The sequence below is a fragment of the Saccopteryx leptura genome, chromosome 4 (assembly GCF_036850995.1).
Source record: "Saccopteryx leptura isolate mSacLep1 chromosome 4, mSacLep1_pri_phased_curated, whole genome shotgun sequence".
Lineage (NCBI taxonomy): Eukaryota > Metazoa > Chordata > Mammalia > Chiroptera > Emballonuridae > Saccopteryx > Saccopteryx leptura.
In genome coordinates this window covers 12,434,959-12,451,844 of record NC_089506.1, presented here as the reverse complement: position 1 = coordinate 12,451,844, position 16,886 = coordinate 12,434,959, and the positions used below count along the sequence as shown (strand labels likewise).

Below are 16,886 nucleotides of genomic sequence, written 5' to 3'. Positions count from 1 at the left end.
CTAGTCTCTAAATATAATTACGTAAGAGAAAGGCAAAATGAAATGTCATGTTTAAGAAACTATGCAATTAACATTATGTCTCAAACAGATTAAGAGTTTTTAAGAAGGAAAACTCTTAAGAGAAAAGAAGGAAGAGAAAGAAGTCCACAGTTAGCCTCTCTGCTGGGTCAAAACAAAGCACGTGCCTGCAGCGTCCTCCAAACTCCTACAGGCGTGAGCACAGAAACAGACGCTGGACTTCCAGTGTGACACAGACTCAACTGTGGCTTTTATTTTAAAGTCATTTTCTCATGTCTGAATCACTAGCTTATTGACAATCATAATTTAGTTCTTCAAAGAAAATGTTCTGCTTAATTTACAGGTAAAATGGAGTACTACGGCCAAAACTGAAAATAATTATATTCCTAAGAATATATCAATAAAAAAGTGATTATATTCAAAGGATTGGAAAAAACTACCCCTATAAATTAGTTTTATCTTCTTTCAAGAGAAGAGGAATCAAATTCCTACGTGCCGGGCCCCACGGGAGCCGGAAACTGACCTCATGGTGACAGAGGGCTCTGGCGAGCTGCTTGCGCTCCTGGGCATAGTACGCGGCCTGCTGGTAATAGAAGCCAGGGTTCTGCGTCTGAATGGCCGTCAGCCCTAACTTAATGGCTTCATCAAACAGATCTCCAAAAGCCTGGAATCTTAAAGGAAAAAAACCCAATCAAATAAAGAATGCAGAAGCAAGAGGAAAGAAAAAGCTACTTCTGTGAAGACTCATCCCAGAACGATAACCTCAGCAAGCTGTATTAAAATACTGCTACTGATGAACTATAAATTAGTGAGGTTTCTTATGTGAATACTAATACACACTAATTAACTGTAGGTAACATAAATTCTGTATCTAAGTCAACTCTTCTAAGCCTTTATACATATACTAGCAAACAAGATGTCAGCATAGTTCCCACCACTCAAATACATCCACGTTACTGGGAATAATTTCATTTTAGCCATTTTTAAACATCAGTCTCAAACAGAAAGTTCTAGGTCAGTAAGAATTTTGTTTCATTTACTGCTATATTCTCAGTATCCTGACACACATGGAAGAAACTCAATTATTATGTTGAATGAAAGAGATAGTACCATCAATTAATGGATTTTCATTAAGCAATTGGATGAATCAATATTTACAGGTATTGGAAACATATTTTTATGAAAGATCATTAAAAACCTACTTACTGACAAAAATCTTATTCAATTTAGATTCAATGTTCATGCTAATTCCACCCTCCAAATCCCAAGTATTTGTAAAAACTATATGCTAAAGGAACAATTCACAACATACTGTTTAGACATCCACGCAGCATGTTCAAAAGACAGCTCCGCACTCCCGATTTTTTTCTTGCAGAAGTCGATGTGTTTTCGGAACTGAGAAATTGCATCCAATGGGGTATTGTGCTGAAAGCACAGCCTACAAATCTGCAAAATGTAAAATCAACCCCAAAAGAGAAAAGAAAATCAAAATCTAAAGGCGTATTCATTTAAAAATGTGTCAACTTCGAGACCAGCTTTAAAAAGACTACGACGCTCCCTTCTCTGAAGTTCTCTGCGATGGAGCGATCCTCTATCAGAATGGTTGTGCTAAAACCAGAGATTTTGCCCTTTTGATAAGTGAAATAAAAATGATAAAAATGAAATAAAACTATTCAGTATTGTACAAAGTCTATTCTGTACCTTAGAGAAAGAATTTTAACAGTATAAAAACAGAATGAAAATAAATACCCACTGAAGAACATAAAGACGGAGAAAAATGAAATAGCAACAGCAGGTCACTAAGAAAGAACAGACTAACTTTCAGTTTCAGACTGTCAGAAAAGTCAAGATTTTCTGCAGCACATTTACAGCACAGTAGCCTCCATATCAAACAAGGATCACAAAAATTCTTGACAACTTCTGGTGGGGGATTCTATTTAAAAACAGTAATGATCTATGTGTATTAGAAGAAACAAAGCCTAAAGTTATTTCCATGTATTTATTACCAGTCTTAATTTCATTTTTTTAGGTATAAAGAAATACTGTCCTTGAAAAGTTAAGCCTCTCATCTATCCAATCCCCCTACAGGCAACCAGCTCCCAGAACAGGTTTCACGACACATTCCATGCACAGGCGAGGATGCGTCTGTCATTTATATACACACTTATTTTCACACAAATAGCATCACACTAACTATGCTGCTTTGTGCCTTACTTTTTTCACCTAACACTGTATCTTAAATCTCATTCCATATCAACAATGAGGTTGCCTCATTCTTAATAGTTGTATAATAACCCACTGTTTGCAGTTATAATTTATGTTAACTGGTCACTTATTTCTGGGTGGTTTCCAATCTTTTCCTATCACCAGGTGCAATAAATGTCCTCATATGTGTGATCTGCAATTTTAGCACACATATCAGATAAATTTCCTGAAATGGAATTGCAAGGTCAAAGGGACATCCACTTTAAATTTTTAGTCATTGCAAAAATTATCTCTATAGAAGCTGGACCAATTTCTACATTTACAAAAACAATGAATTAAAGTATCCATCTGCCCTCACATGACCAACCCAGTGCCAGCCATCTTTAGAATACTGAATGTGGCAAGATTAAAAGCAAAACAAACAGCCCTCTCTTGCCTTCTGGGGGCATCGATTTCCACCATGTATAACCCTAAAATGTGTGAATAGCATGTATAAAGTGTCCACAAAGGTCAACAGACACCTTTCCTACGGCTCTGCCATTAAACCGCGGCAGCCTTACACGGTTCTACGGTGCACCTTTTACATTTCAATAATAGAAGTAGTTTCTTGTCACTCCTTCCTGCTCCCACTTAAAACCCAACAGAAGACCCTCCCCCCAGAGGAGTTCTGCAGAAGTAAAACTGCTCTAAGTGAGAACTCCGACACTCATTAGCTCGAAACCCAGCAGTCCACTCCGCTGCTATGCACCAGGCGCCCTCGAGCTATAGGACATAAAAGAGGTGCATAATTCACCAAATCTTTTCCAGAGCAAGTAACTGTTTTTAATTTTCAAATTTGAAAAAGATACTCTGAAACAGACAAATTTTGTTTATTTGGAATTAAAGCTATTACCTTGTAGTTTATAAATCCTGCCATAGTCTTAATTTCCAGAATATTAGTCTCATGGGCTCTCAACTCATGGACAAGGTTATAGGCGGTCCTATAATTCCTAAGAGGAACATGAAGAAGGTCGTTAATTACGTATAAGTTCATTTTAAGAAAAGATTCCTAATAATAAAATTATTAAAAATAACAGCGACAACGCTGAGTCAGCATTTCTGGGCACTGACAGCTCAATAACATATACAGGTTAATTTCTGGGTTCCTGAAAAGTGGTATATTGGTTAATCATGTGCAAGAAGATGCAATGACTTTTCACTAAGAACCAGATCACCATATGCACACTGTTCTGTCATCAACATCTGTCAATAACTGATAGAAAATAAGTTGAAAAACAAAAATAAAGTGGACAGTGGTCCAGAGTTACATTTAAAAATTCGTGTTGTTAAACAGGAAGTATTTCTTAAAAGCATCATCACGAGCTTTGCAAACAAACAGGAACTGTATTAGGAAAGAAGGTGCTATCAAGACAGCATAGGTCAATGGCTCCTAAACCCAAGTCTGTGCTCGAGTTCAGTGGCCATCAACGGTCTGGGCACAAGCTGCAGAGGCGAAGTGTCCCGCGGCTGGGCTCTGGGAGAGAGCATCGTGGGAGAAAGGGGGCCGGGCAGGAGCAGGCCTCCCTGAGCATGAATGAAGGAGGAAATCCCAACAGTCTTCTCCAAAGAAAACGGTGCTCCTAACTTCACCGGGTGAAATTGGTTCTGAACGGAACGAAAATGGAAGGTTTCTAACTACTACCACAGATTAAAAATGAAATACAGTAAAGCCAGCTGTAATTATCTGAAGTTGTTCTATAATTATCCGAAGTTGCTGAGATTTGGAGAACACAATTTGGTACTTAGCCCTTCAGTAACAACACACACAAAAAGAGGTTTCTGCAATATTGCTCTGAATGACAGACATATTTTTATTTGTTTCTCTATTTTTCTTCCTGTACACTTAGCCTGTCCTCAACTTGAGGCTACACTGCTGTTTTTTATCCCTTGTTACACTGCCACCGCCAGTCTTCAAACACTGAGCTACAGCTAGAGAGAGATCATGTTTTACTAAAATGCAGCAAAGGATTAAAATGTTTAACTGTCGCCAAGACAGCCGTACCTACACATCAAAGCTCTCAGCAGAGCCTCTGAATGAAAAATGATGCTTTCTGACAAGCACTATAAACAAATATAGTTAAAATAAAACCATACTTGAGTTGAATAAATGCACTCTACACATTACATTCATAGTCTGATTTAGATCATGTTTAATGTATACTTAATTTTGGAAATCAGTTTCAACACAAGCATTTTACTGAATAGACAAATAAGGAGTAGAAAGTGGGAAAATTTAATATTATGTTTATTTAGATCATGTCATTTAATTAAAGTAGACCACAAAGCCTTATAACACTATAAAATTTACTTCCAATAAAAGAATGTTTTTAAATCTAAAAAAATACTAGACTCCATTCATCTCCAGACAAGCTACAGTAAAAACTATATATCTAAATCTACACCAACATAAACATTTTAAAATTAGTTTGGATATAATTCAGAAATTGGCATTAATATGTTATTGTTAACATAAAGAAAAATTTCAGTTTGACAACTGTTAAAAACTTACTTCAGAGCATTCTGGGTATCTTGTTTGAGCTCACTGAAGAAAGCTATTTTGAACTGATGTCTAACAAATAAAAGCTGAAAAAGAAAATTAAAATCATCACTATCACACATTCTCTTAAAAATATGAAAATATGAATAATTTTTATTAACAAGAGACATAAGGATATAAGAAAAATATTCAAAATTGAAGTTCAAGACTCATTCCAACAAATACGTGTAGTTAAGAAGGCTATAGCCTGACCAGGCGGTGGTGTAGTGGACAGAGCGTCGGACTGGGATGCAGAGGACCCAGGTTTGAGACCCTGAGGTCGCCAGCTTGAGCGCCGGCTCATCTGGTTTAAGCAAAGCTCACCAGCTTGGACCCAAGGTCACTAGCTTGAGCAAGAAGTTACTCAGTCTGCTGTAGCCCCACGGTCAAGGCACATATGAGAAAGCAATCAATGGACAACAAAGGTGTCACAACAAAAAACTAATGATTGATGCTTCTCATCTCTCTCCATTCCTGTCTGTCTGTCCCTATCTATCCCTCTCTCTGACTCTCTCTCTGTCTCTGTAAAAAAAAAAAAAAGAAGGCTATAAAGCCCTGGCCAGGTAGGTCAGTAGATAAAGTGTCACCCTGGAATGCCCGAGGTTGACGGTTTGACCCTGGCCCAGGGCACATACGAGAAGTACTCTATGAGAGCACACCAGATAGAACAAATGGGTGAACATCAAGACGATGCCTCACACTCTCTCTCTCTCCCTTCCTCCTTCTCTCTCCCTCAAATCAATAGAACAATAATAAATAAATAAAGGCTATAAAATCTACCTTAAAAAACTCTAAGGGCAAAGGATACAAAAACTCATTAGCTTTTAAATGTTTTAAAAGTACTAAAGCCATTTAAAAACATTAAAGTATTAAAGACATTCACCGGCTCCCTCAAATTAGTCGGCAATGATTATCTGCCCTACAATGCGTCTATTATTTCCTTCAGGAAAAACCACGTACCTGGTGTGTTGTTTTATTCAAAAATTCTTTATGAGATTTCACTCTTCTGATCTCCGTGTAGTAGTAAGTCTGTGCATGTTCATAAAAGGCGTTTTCTAATCTATTGTTTTTAAAGTAAAAACAACATTCAAACACTAAAGTTATTTTAAACCAAACTGTTTAATAATCATAACTGTAAGAAATGAAAGTAAAATTCTGACAGCGATAATATCTAGTTTACCTCATGATTAAGAGAAGTAAAATAAAACCTGAATTTCTAGATTAAAAAATCTAAAACCAAAACTTCTGAAAAGGCATTTTAAATTATTTACAATCCAAAAACTGATAAAAAATAACTTTTTGTAATTTGTAAAAATTTGGCAACCTCTAAGATTACTTCACTTCTATTTTATAATTTTATAAGAAGTCCAAAAGAAACAGATATCCAAGACTCAATTAGATTTTTTACCGTTGGTTTTTTTTTTTATGATTTTAATATTTAGGGTTGAAAGAAGAAGAAAACTAATGGGAAAAGAAGCAAAAAATGAGAACTGGCAAATGAGGCGAAGAAACATTTGTGTGACTTAAGGCCCACTTCACCCCTTGACCCCGAGGCCCCCGGGTGCTCGGACAGCCAGGCTGGGGACAGTGCGCAAGGCAGAGGCCTCGCGAGAACAGAACAGACATCCCGCACGCTCCCGCGGCTGGGCTGGAAAGCAAGCTGAACTCCCGCTCAGATCAGGCTGGAGCCTCAAGGGTTTCCCGCCTCCTCATTAAACAGAATTCTGAAGCTGTACTCAAGGGGTTTAAATACATCTGAGGAAAGTACAAAGAAAAAAAGAAAGAATGGCTAAGTCAAAATTAGATACTCCTATTTAAATTGGACTTTCTAGGTTAACATTTCCTATTTTCAAAGATACAATTAAAATGTTTTTAAATATGAAAATAATTTAAATTAGGTTTTAACTTTGAACTGTATTATGTTTGAAAGAATATTATTAACCTAAGCTGAACTGAAATAAGCTGAACTTTTCAGTTTTTAAAATGAGTAACAAGAAGACACTGACTAGAGTGTCTAATCTTACAGCAGCCAGAAATCTATCTGGAGGTTATTCCGAATGATTAAAAAAAATTCTTCTCAACAAAGAAACCTGTATTATTAATCTAGATTATGTCAGTAAAGATGAAAGATAGGCTTGGTTTTCTTTTTCAGGTTAGATGTGCACTCAGAGATAAAACACCTATAAAATAAGTTACTACAGAGAATTAAGAGCACGTAGGCCTGATAAATCCTGTTATTCCCTCTAAACCAGGGGTCTCAAACTCAACTCAGCATGTGGGCCGCAGAGCAAGATCACAGCTGTTAGGCGGGCCGCACTAGGTCTACAAAAGGCAACTGTTACGCAACACTTTTCTCACTGCAGTTGAAAACAAAAAAAAATCAGTACAACAAGCACAATCGTACATGCAGTTTACTCAGTGTCACAAAACGACCAGAAGCTGTAGTTCGCATCACAACTGCTGTTAACTAAGCTAATATCTAGCTAGGATGCTAGAGAAATGAAAAATACAAGTAGGCCCTTAGGCTTACTTAATTTTATCCAAAATATTTTGAACTTCGTGGATTAGTCTGCAGGCTGCACAAAATTGTTCCGCGGGCCGCAAGTTTGAGACCCCTGCTAAACTCAGTTTCACAAAGTCAAATCCTTCCCTCCCTTTAAATGGAACAGATTAAATAGTTACAGACATATCCTTGAATATAGGATAAGTGTAAGACTTTGACTTTTAATTCACAGACTTCTATGCCACTCGAGGGTTTCATTTTGTTTAGTTTTGAGAACATATAACCAGTTTAAAAACATAAAAAGAATACATGACAGACCTAGACAAGATGTGAAGAGACTAATTCCTTCAGCACATATTCTAACATTATATTGTTAAGGTGACATCAAACAACTAAGAATGCTTTTGAGGGTAAATTAGGGCTTGAGTTTGACTTTGAGACCTACAGCAGAAAAGCTGACTAATTTAGACTTCCCATTTAATGACTTACACTCAGGGAATTTTACGTCTCCACGGTTTCGCAGGATGCCTCCGCCCCCAAAGCGCCACTGCCACGCCCACGTCCCCTCCTCCGGAACCGCCCGGCACAGCTGCAGTCCCCGCTTCTCTCTAAACCCTTCCCAGGGTGCCCTGTCCACCTGCTCTCTGAAATCCTGCAGGACTTACAACCGCCTCACAGACTTTACACCTGCAAGGCGGGTATTTAATGTGGGTGTTTTCAGTCTGACCAATTCAATTCGTGCCTCCATAAAGGCAGGAACTTCACGGCCTTGTTCTGAACCAGACGAGATGCAAACACACGCACACAGACACACGTATATATGGTTACGCACACACATAAAGATATACACACAGACATCTATACTTTAAATCTACTGTTTGACCTGTCTCCTATGGTAGTTACTGCGAAGTACAATAAAAAACATGAAAATGTTTTTTAAAATCTGAGGCTGACCTAGATGTATGTGTGGTGTCAATGAGGTCATGTTACGTGGCAGTTCAGTATATGTTGTATGATTACATTTATTTTTATATAAAAAGTCATTTTTAGGAAGGAAACTTAAGTTGTTGGTACTGGTTACCTTAAGGAATTGAGAAGGTTAAGGAGTTGACAAAGGGTATTCTTATTTTTTTATCTTACATCCTCAGTGCCATCTGAATTTTTCCCATCAACATATATTTCTTTTTAATAAGTAGGTCTAAATTACCAACTTCTCACTGTCTAATGCGCGACCCCGAGAGGAAGATGGCGAAGACTTCCCCTTACCGGATGATGTAGCCCACCAGGTGGTCAGTGTGGGGCAGCACGAACAGGGACTTGCCCGAGAGCTCGCAGGCGTTACACAAGGCCGCAGCCCTCTCCGAGGCCACCACGTCTTCCCCTGTGGACACGATCGCAGAGACAGAGAGAGAAAACAAGTAACGTATTCTTCTAACTGAGCAGACCCCCAAATCTGAACCACATAATTAAGAATAAAAATCCAAACCACTTTGATGCCAGCAGGGCCCTGGGGGTCCTTGAGAGCACTGTGGGGTCCTGAGAAGTTACACAACTCTCACCTGTTAGGAAAACACTGGCATTCCCTACTGAGCCAACACAGGCTAAGCAATGCCAACACATACTGCGTAACCACTTCCAAACCCTAACCAAAAACGGAAGCCATATTCATGTGAGTGGGTTTAGGATGTTATAAGTGTCAACACACAAACAAAAAATATTTTGGCCTCTCAATGCCTGAGAAGGTAGAAGAAACAAGCACTTGAAACTAAGACATTTTCTTTATAGGAAATTAGAAATTCTATTGTGGTTTTTTTGGCCCTTTTGCAAATGAAGGAAAAAGATATTACATAAAGGAATATACTTTCAAAAAGATCTCAGAGCCTGACCAGGCGGTGGCGCAGTGGACAGAGCGTCAGACTGGGATGCGGAAGGACCCAGGTTCAAGACCCCGAGGTCACTAGCTTGAGCACGGGCTTATCTAGCTTGAGCAAAAAGCTCACCAGCTTGGACCCAAGGTCTCTGGCTTGAGCAAGGGGTTACTCAGTCTGCTGAAGGCCCGCAGTCAAGGCACATATGAGAAGGCAATCAATGAACAACTAAGGTGTCACAACAAAAAACTGATGATTGATGATTCTCATCTCTTTCCGTTCCTGTCTGTCTGTCCCTATCTATCCCTCTCTTTGACTCTCTCTCTGTCCCTGTAAAAAAAAAAAAAAAGATCTCAAATAAGCAAACGATTTTTAAAAATCGAGTGAATAACTTTTGTCACCTGCTATATGCCCAGATTAGGAGGTAAGTGAACAGGGAATAGGACTTAAGAAGACTGGCATCCTTGAATATTCTTCATTTTTTACCAATAAGTACTTCTGCATGCAGTATTAGCACCTTTTAAAGTTAACACACCATCTTTCCTGTAACTGAATGCATAAAAGATTTCAACATTAGGCCCTGGCCCGGTAGCTTGGCTGGTCAGAGTGTTGCCCGACATGCCAAGGTCGCAGGTTCGATTCCGGGTCAGACACACACAAGAATCAAACAATGAGTACGTAAATAGGTGGAAAAACAAACCAATGTTCCTCTCTCCCTTCTTCTCTCTCTCTCTTTTAAAAAAATATTCAACATGAAAAATTATGCTCCTTGGTATTAGGCAATTAGTTATTAATTAACTTTTTAATACCTGGAGGCAAAGGGGTCTTCTTCTGAATCAGGACCACTGCAACTTTAGTGTTTCTCCCTTGCAAACTTTGCCTGCAGGGGAAAAATGATAACGTTAATTACATAATTAAATTGTTTTTTAAAAATGTAGTCAAGGCATTACACAAAATACAAGTTTGATAATCTAGAGACAGATAAATTTCAACTAAAATAATCTCAAGATGAGAGGAAATCTTTTATATGCAAAAAAACATATGACACAATCATTTAAATTTCAAAAATATAATCTCACATCATCAAACTTCTAATGCTCACCAAAGTCTGCTTTGAAAGCAAGTTTAATATACACTTTTATGTAAAGGTTATAATATACTATCTTTACAGTGATACATTACACATTAGTCATTCAAAAGAATTATTTTGAAACTGAAATGGTGACAGAGCAAATTACTGTATCTTCGTAAAATAGAAGTGCAATAAAACGCATTTGGAAATTCAGATCAATTTAACTTTTAATTGCTTCACACTGCTTCGCCTTGTATAAATTACTATGAATGCTTGCTGTTTGGCACTGAACACGTTTCGCTGGAGGTCAGCAGTCCCCAAAGTGGCCACCACCGCAGCCTGAACAGCAGCGAGCTGCCTTCAGTCAACGTCAGTAGACGACAGGTACAAGCTAACGGGCGAGTGGACCCGCGGGGCCCGGACCTGACTGTCTCCACTCTGGTGGCACGCTCCGGACCTGACTGTCTCCACTCTGGTGGCGCGCTCCGGACCTGACTGTCTCCACTCCGGTGGCGCGCTCCCCGGACCTGACTGTCTCCACTCCGGCGGCGCGCTCCGGACCTGACTGTCTCCACTCCGGCGGCGCGCTCCGGACCTGACTGTCTCCACTCCGGCGGCGCGCTCCGGACCTGACTGTCTCCACTCCGGCGGCGCGCTCCCCGGACCTGACTGTCTCCACTCCGGCGGCGCGCTCCGGACCTGACTGTCTCCACTCCGGTGGCGCGCTCCCCGGACCTGACTGTCTCCACTCCGGCGGCGCGCTCCGGACCTGACTGTCTCCACTCCGGCGGCGCGCTCCGGACCTGACTGTCTCCACTCCGGCGGCGCGCTCCGGACCTGACTGTCTCCACTCCGGCGGCGCGCTCCGGACCTGACTGTCTCCACTCCGGCGGCGCGCTCCGGACCTGACTGTCTCCACTCCGGCGGCGCGCTCCGGACCTGACTGTCTCCACTCTGGAGGCGCGCTCCGGACCTGACTGTCTCCACTCTGGAGGCGCGCTCCGGACCTGACTGTCTCCACTCTGGCGGCGCGCTCCGGACCTGACTATCTCCACTCTGGTGGCGCGCTCCCCGGACCTGACTGTCTCCACTCTGGCGGCGCGCTCCGGACCTGACTATCTCCACTCTGGTGGCGCGCTCCCCGGACCTGACTGTCTCCACTCTGGTGGCGCGCTCCCCGGACCTGACTGTCTCCACTCTGGCGGCGCGCTCCGGACCTGACTATCTCCACTCTGGTGGCACACTCCGACTGCTTCTCCTTCCACTGAGGCTCGTCCCAGTCCAGCTCGTAGAACACAACCACCAGGGCTGGCACCAGGTTCAGGTGTTTGTTCATCCAGCCAGTCTTCAAGATCCCTTTCGGAATGTACCATTCATATGAAGTTCTCTGCAAACAGAGGCGAAAGTGGCAGAGTCACGTGATGGCGGTGGCAGCAACACCTGCTCCCCCCTCCCCCACTCTGTGCATTTGTCTCATCCAGCATACGAACGAGCCATGTTTAAGAGGAGAGAATCCCAGCTTAAAGAGATTCGATAAGAGCTACAAAGTCCTAGAGGAAGAGAATCTCAACCCCAGAGCTGTGACAATTTTCATTTAAAGAATGACCACAGCCAGCCTGACCAGGCGGTGGCGCAGTGGATAGAGCGTCGGACTGGGATGCAGAGGACCCAGGTTCCAGACCCCGAGGTTGCCAGCTTGAGTGCGGGCTCATCTGGTTTGAGCAAAGCTCATCAGCTTGGACCCAAGATCTCTGGCTCGAGCAAGGGGTTTCTCGGTCTGCTGAAGGCCCACAGGCAAGGCACATATGAGAGAGCAATCAATGAACAACGAAGGTGTTGCAACGAAAAACTAATGATTGATGCTTCTCATCTCTCTCCGTTCCTATCTGTCTGTCTATCCCTCTCTCTGACTCTCTCTGTCTCTATTAAAAAAAAAAAAAAAAAAAAAAAAAAAGAATGACCACAGCCAAGTGTTTCTGATGAGGTCAAGGCTCTCACACACACTGGAAGCACACAGCCCTTTTCAGGTTCAACTTATACTCCTCACCATTCCGGTTTCTGTTCTTGTTAAAGCTGGTCAAATAAACTATTGCCTAAAACCCAACATGGCTCATTTACTTCAAGATCTATTGCCAGGATGGTGTTCCACCTTCCTTGTGGACAGAGGGAAAATGAAGGACAATTCTTACACAGAAGCATAAGGGCACTACTCGGGGTGAGCACTATGCAACAGGTTGCGGGAGGGGGGCGAGGTAGATGTGTGAGCCGGGGGAATTCCAGCGACATTTCAAAGTGCTCCCAAAACCCCTGCACTCAGACTACCCCAGCTCATGTTGGTCTAACATCTCCTTTAAGTCAGGAATGACCAGAACAGTAAGGAAACCTGGCATAAAACAGAAAAAAAACTTGGGGACTAAGAAAAGAAGTGGCAAAAGGAAAATGAAAAGCCCCTGAACTGGAGAACTGATAGAAAAGAAACTGGGTGAGCTGTCCTGGGCCACTGGCCTTTCTTGACGCAAACACCACATTAAAAACAAACAAACGTCTACGGGCCAGGAGTGCTGTTCCCTGCACAGTCTCTGAGACTGCTCAGTCTCTACAGCTCGGTACACGACACTGTGTCTCCAGTATGTGGGTCTCAGACACACAAGCAGAATGAGCTGCTGACAAAGCCATAGGCCTTGTCCTCCCAGACTTGAACCAAGGAGGCCTGGCACGCACATGTTTATAAACGCCCCAGGTGATGATGAGGCACTTGGGCCAGAGGCCAGACTGTAGAAACACTACTCTAGGGCAAACGAGTCATTAATTAATTATTTTATAAAGGAGAGGGATAAGGGGGAATTTTGAGTAGTGTGCCTTGTTAACTGACTGTCAGACCAACCTCATAAGATTATAATAACTAACAAATCAATCAGTATACATAACTTCCTTAAAAAAGTAAATTGACAGCTCTGGCCAGACAGTTTGGTTGGTTAGAGCTTCATTCCAAAGCACAGAAGTTGCCAGTTCGATCCCCGGTCAAACAGAAATGGATCTATGTTCCTGTCTTTTCTTCTTTCAAATCAACAAATTTTTAAAAAGAACTACAAAATAAAAGTAAACTGACCTACTAAGTACTATATATGTATTAGCTGCGATTATTAGTACTATATGATCATTATAGTAATTACTTTTCTAGGTAAATCAGAGTCTCCGCTATGGTGTTCATCCTAAAAATCAGTTTTGAATTCAATACCTTTCCTCATTCCACACTGAGTACACTGTTTTAGTTTATGTAGATCTCCCCAAGGACGGAGCACATCTTATTTAAATTTCTACTACCAGCCTATTGCATAGTTCCAGGTACCTAACACAAAACAAGTGTTAAAAAATAGTGCGTGGGCCCTGGCCAGTTGACTCAGCAGTAGAGCGTCGGCCTGGTGTGTGAAAGTCCTGGGTTCAATTCCTGGCCAGGGCACACAGGAGAAGCACCCATCTGCTTCTCCACCTTCCCTCTCTCCTTTCTATCTCTCTCTTCCCCTCCCGCAGCCAAGGCTCCATTGGAGCAAAGCTGGCCCGGGTGCTGAGGACAGTTCCATGGCCTCCACCTCAGGCACTAGAATGGTTCCGGCCCCAACAGAGCAACGCCCCAGATGGGCAGAGCATCGCCCCCTGGTGGGCATGCCGGGTGGATCCCGGTCGGGCACATGCGGGAGTCTGTCTGCCTCCCAGCTTCTAACTTCGGAAAAATACTAAAAAAAGTAAAAAATAAAAGAAAATAAAAATTGTGCAGGAAATTGAGCCAAACTTTAAAGACCATGGATTCTGTAATGATACTGGTAACAGTGAATGGGGAATGTGAAAACTTCCTCTTAGAGAGGGCTTTACGGAGACTTGTTTTTTTGTTAAACAAATGAAAAAAGGAAAACCTAGGCTCACAGTATAAAAAGCTTAATAATTATAAAGTAATTATTGCTCTGGGGTTAAAAATAACACTATTATTAAACAAACCTGTAGTGCCTTAGCCCAGGGTTTTCTATATACATCACTGCAACCATCACCTTGATAGACTCAGGGGATTTCCAGCACAGACAACAGGAACAGAAAAGATATACGCACAAAGAGGGAGAGAGGGAGAAAAGCAGAGCAGCCACGCCACCATGTCGTTACCTTGGGTCTACATTTGGGATACTCGTGGTCACCTGGGAGCACCTTGAAGGAAATCGGAACCCGGTCAGCCCTCCGATTGGCACAGAACGCGTCCCAGACAGCTCGATGGACAGCGTTATAAACCACATCCAAGCCAGTGAGAGTAACAAAAGCCATCGGCCGACAACATAATTCCACGGGGAAGTCCCACTGAGTGGGGATCATCTTCAGGGCTCTATGGAAAACCTGAAATACAAATGTTGATACATTCATAACTATTTTAAAAACCCGTATCTATTTCTAATATATGAATCTGCACCATTTAAAGAAAACGTTACAAAAACAGGGAAGAATCTGAAGTATCTGCAAACTGCTGAGCAAATAAAAAAGAGATCAAAAGTATTTGAAAAGCTTAATTCCCAAATTGATCTACTGAAATTTAGTAACTATTGGTATTGTATTTTTTTAAAAAAATCATTCATATTACAAATCTTGTTAACTTTAAGACAAATCAGTATTTTCAGTAACATCTCAAGATGCACAGAACTTTGAGTTGAGCAAACCAAGAAAGCAAGAATGTCATCAAATTAAAATAGGTCTCATGACCTACTTCAGCTATAAGGCAAAATAATTGACTTAGATATACAGTAAAGTATAATTATCTCTAGTTTCTCTGTGATTGCTAACATCTAATTTATGAATTCCTGAGATGTTATTAAAATAACATGCTAATTATCTAAATAGAATTGGCCCTTCATGTCCAGGGGTTCCACATCTGCAGATTCAACCCTGCCATGTACCCTATATGCATTTTCTAGCAGCCCCACTAAAAAACTAGAAACTGGGGCCCTGGCCGGTTGGCTCAGCGGTAGAGCGTCGGCCTGGCGTGCAGGAGTCCCGGGTTCGATTCCTGGCCAGGGCACACAGGAGAGGTGCCCATCTGCTTCTCCACCCCTCCCCCTCCCCTTCCTCTCTGTCTCTTCACCTCTCGCAGCCGAGGCTCCACTGGAGCAAAGATGGCGGGGCGCTAGGGATGGCTCTGTGGCCTCTGCCTCAGGCGCTAGAATGGCTCTGGATGCAACAGAGCAACCCCCCAGAGGGGCGGAGCATCGCCCCCTGGTGGGCATGCCGGGTGGATCCCGGTGGGGCGCATGAGGGAATCTGTCTGACTGCTTCCCTGTTTCCAGCTTCGGAAAAATGGAAAAACAAAAACAAAACAAAACTAGAAAGTGGCAAAATTAATTTTAATACTGTTCTATCTAGCCAATGTATCCATAATATTATCATTTCAACATTAATATAAATGCTATCAACAAGAGATTTTACTAGTTTTGTATTAAGTTTTCAAAATCTGCTGTGTATGGTACACTCATAGTGGACCTCATTGGGTCTAGCCTATTTCAAATGCTCCACAGCCACATTTGGCTACTGAGCTGTTGTCCATGCTGGACAGCGCAGCTCTTAAGTTATTGCAATTCTGCCCCCAAAAATTACCTTATGAAAATTGCATCAGAAATGCTTGCCACATTCTACCTTAAAAGCTTTGGCATTTGAAATGGGCCCTGCTTATTCTGCAGCAAAGGAACGGGAATGGCAAAGGACAGGTACAGAGGTTGCGGGGATCTCAATGAAATTTCCAGGCCTCCTGGAAGAAGCCAATGACGTGGGGAAAGGCACAGAAGTAGTAAGTGAACACCTGGACGGGAGACCATGAAGCTCAAGGGAAGTAATCTGAGGGCTGGCATGGCAGGTCAGAATAAGGAAGGCTCTTAGAAAGGACGGTGATACAACGCAAAGAAAGGCGACCTATTCAAAGTGGACGATAAATGTATGTGGTCACTATTTTTTAATGAACGGAGACTATTTTTTAGTGAACGGAGGTTCAGGGTGTAAGACAAGGCTAATAAAGGCTACGATTCGAAGAAGTTCAACTACAAAACGACCAAAAAAGGAAGGACAGTTGGAGGCCTGAATAATGGAGGAAAAAAAGCTGATGCTGAGGACGTAAAGCAACAACCGATGTAAGAAAGGGGATCGTCCCACGATCGCAGAATTCTGCGCTGGGAACGCCTATCAGGAAAGGCGGAAAAATAACGCCGGAGCCTTAAAAGCCCCCTCTATCTTCCTCCCCATCCCCCTTAAACCCGGAGGCCCTAGTTAGGACGTGCGTTGAGGCTAAAAGAGAAATGCCAGCACTGCACCCGCTGCCGCCTTTGGAAAGGCAGGCCCCCCAAGTCTGCACTGTTAAGAGGCAGCTCTCTCCCTCGGCGTTGTTGCCTGGCCCCGCAGGTCTCCGGGCCCGGACTCACCCAGGCCGCACGCCCTGGGCCCGCTGCAGCTGTAGCCGGTCACCCCCAGCCGGGAGGGCGCAGGAGGAAGCAGGCAGGGGTATCTAAAAACGCTAAGGCCCGTTCCCCTAGCCACCGCCGCGGAGCCGCTTCCAGCGAGCAAGACTTCCCCGGGTGCCCAGGCGCAGGCACAGGAAGCACTTTCTGGGCATGAGTGACAGCGCTC

The 16,886-nt window shown here is 42.5% G+C and overlaps 1 protein-coding gene across 1 annotated transcript in view; it reads right to left on the bottom strand.

Annotated features, from left to right (window-relative positions):
- Nucleotides 1-16,859, bottom strand: part of TRAPPC11 (trafficking protein particle complex subunit 11) — a 43,159-nt gene extending 26,300 nt beyond the window's left edge. The window contains exons 1-10 of the mRNA XM_066380143.1: nucleotides 16,682-16,859; nucleotides 14,394-14,618; nucleotides 11,459-11,628; nucleotides 9,979-10,049; nucleotides 8,568-8,682; nucleotides 5,759-5,858; nucleotides 4,772-4,845; nucleotides 3,116-3,212; nucleotides 1,331-1,464; nucleotides 542-689 (exon numbers count right to left, since the gene is read on the bottom strand). Coding sequence (XP_066236240.1) covers nucleotides 542-689; nucleotides 1,331-1,464; nucleotides 3,116-3,212; nucleotides 4,772-4,845; nucleotides 5,759-5,858; nucleotides 8,568-8,682; nucleotides 9,979-10,049; nucleotides 11,459-11,628; nucleotides 14,394-14,597 — 1,113 coding nt within the window. The 5' untranslated portion in view covers nucleotides 14,598-14,618; nucleotides 16,682-16,859. The remainder of the gene's footprint in view (nucleotides 1-541; nucleotides 690-1,330; nucleotides 1,465-3,115; nucleotides 3,213-4,771; nucleotides 4,846-5,758; nucleotides 5,859-8,567; nucleotides 8,683-9,978; nucleotides 10,050-11,458; nucleotides 11,629-14,393; nucleotides 14,619-16,681) is intronic.
- Nucleotides 16,860-16,886: the final 27 nt, after the last annotated feature.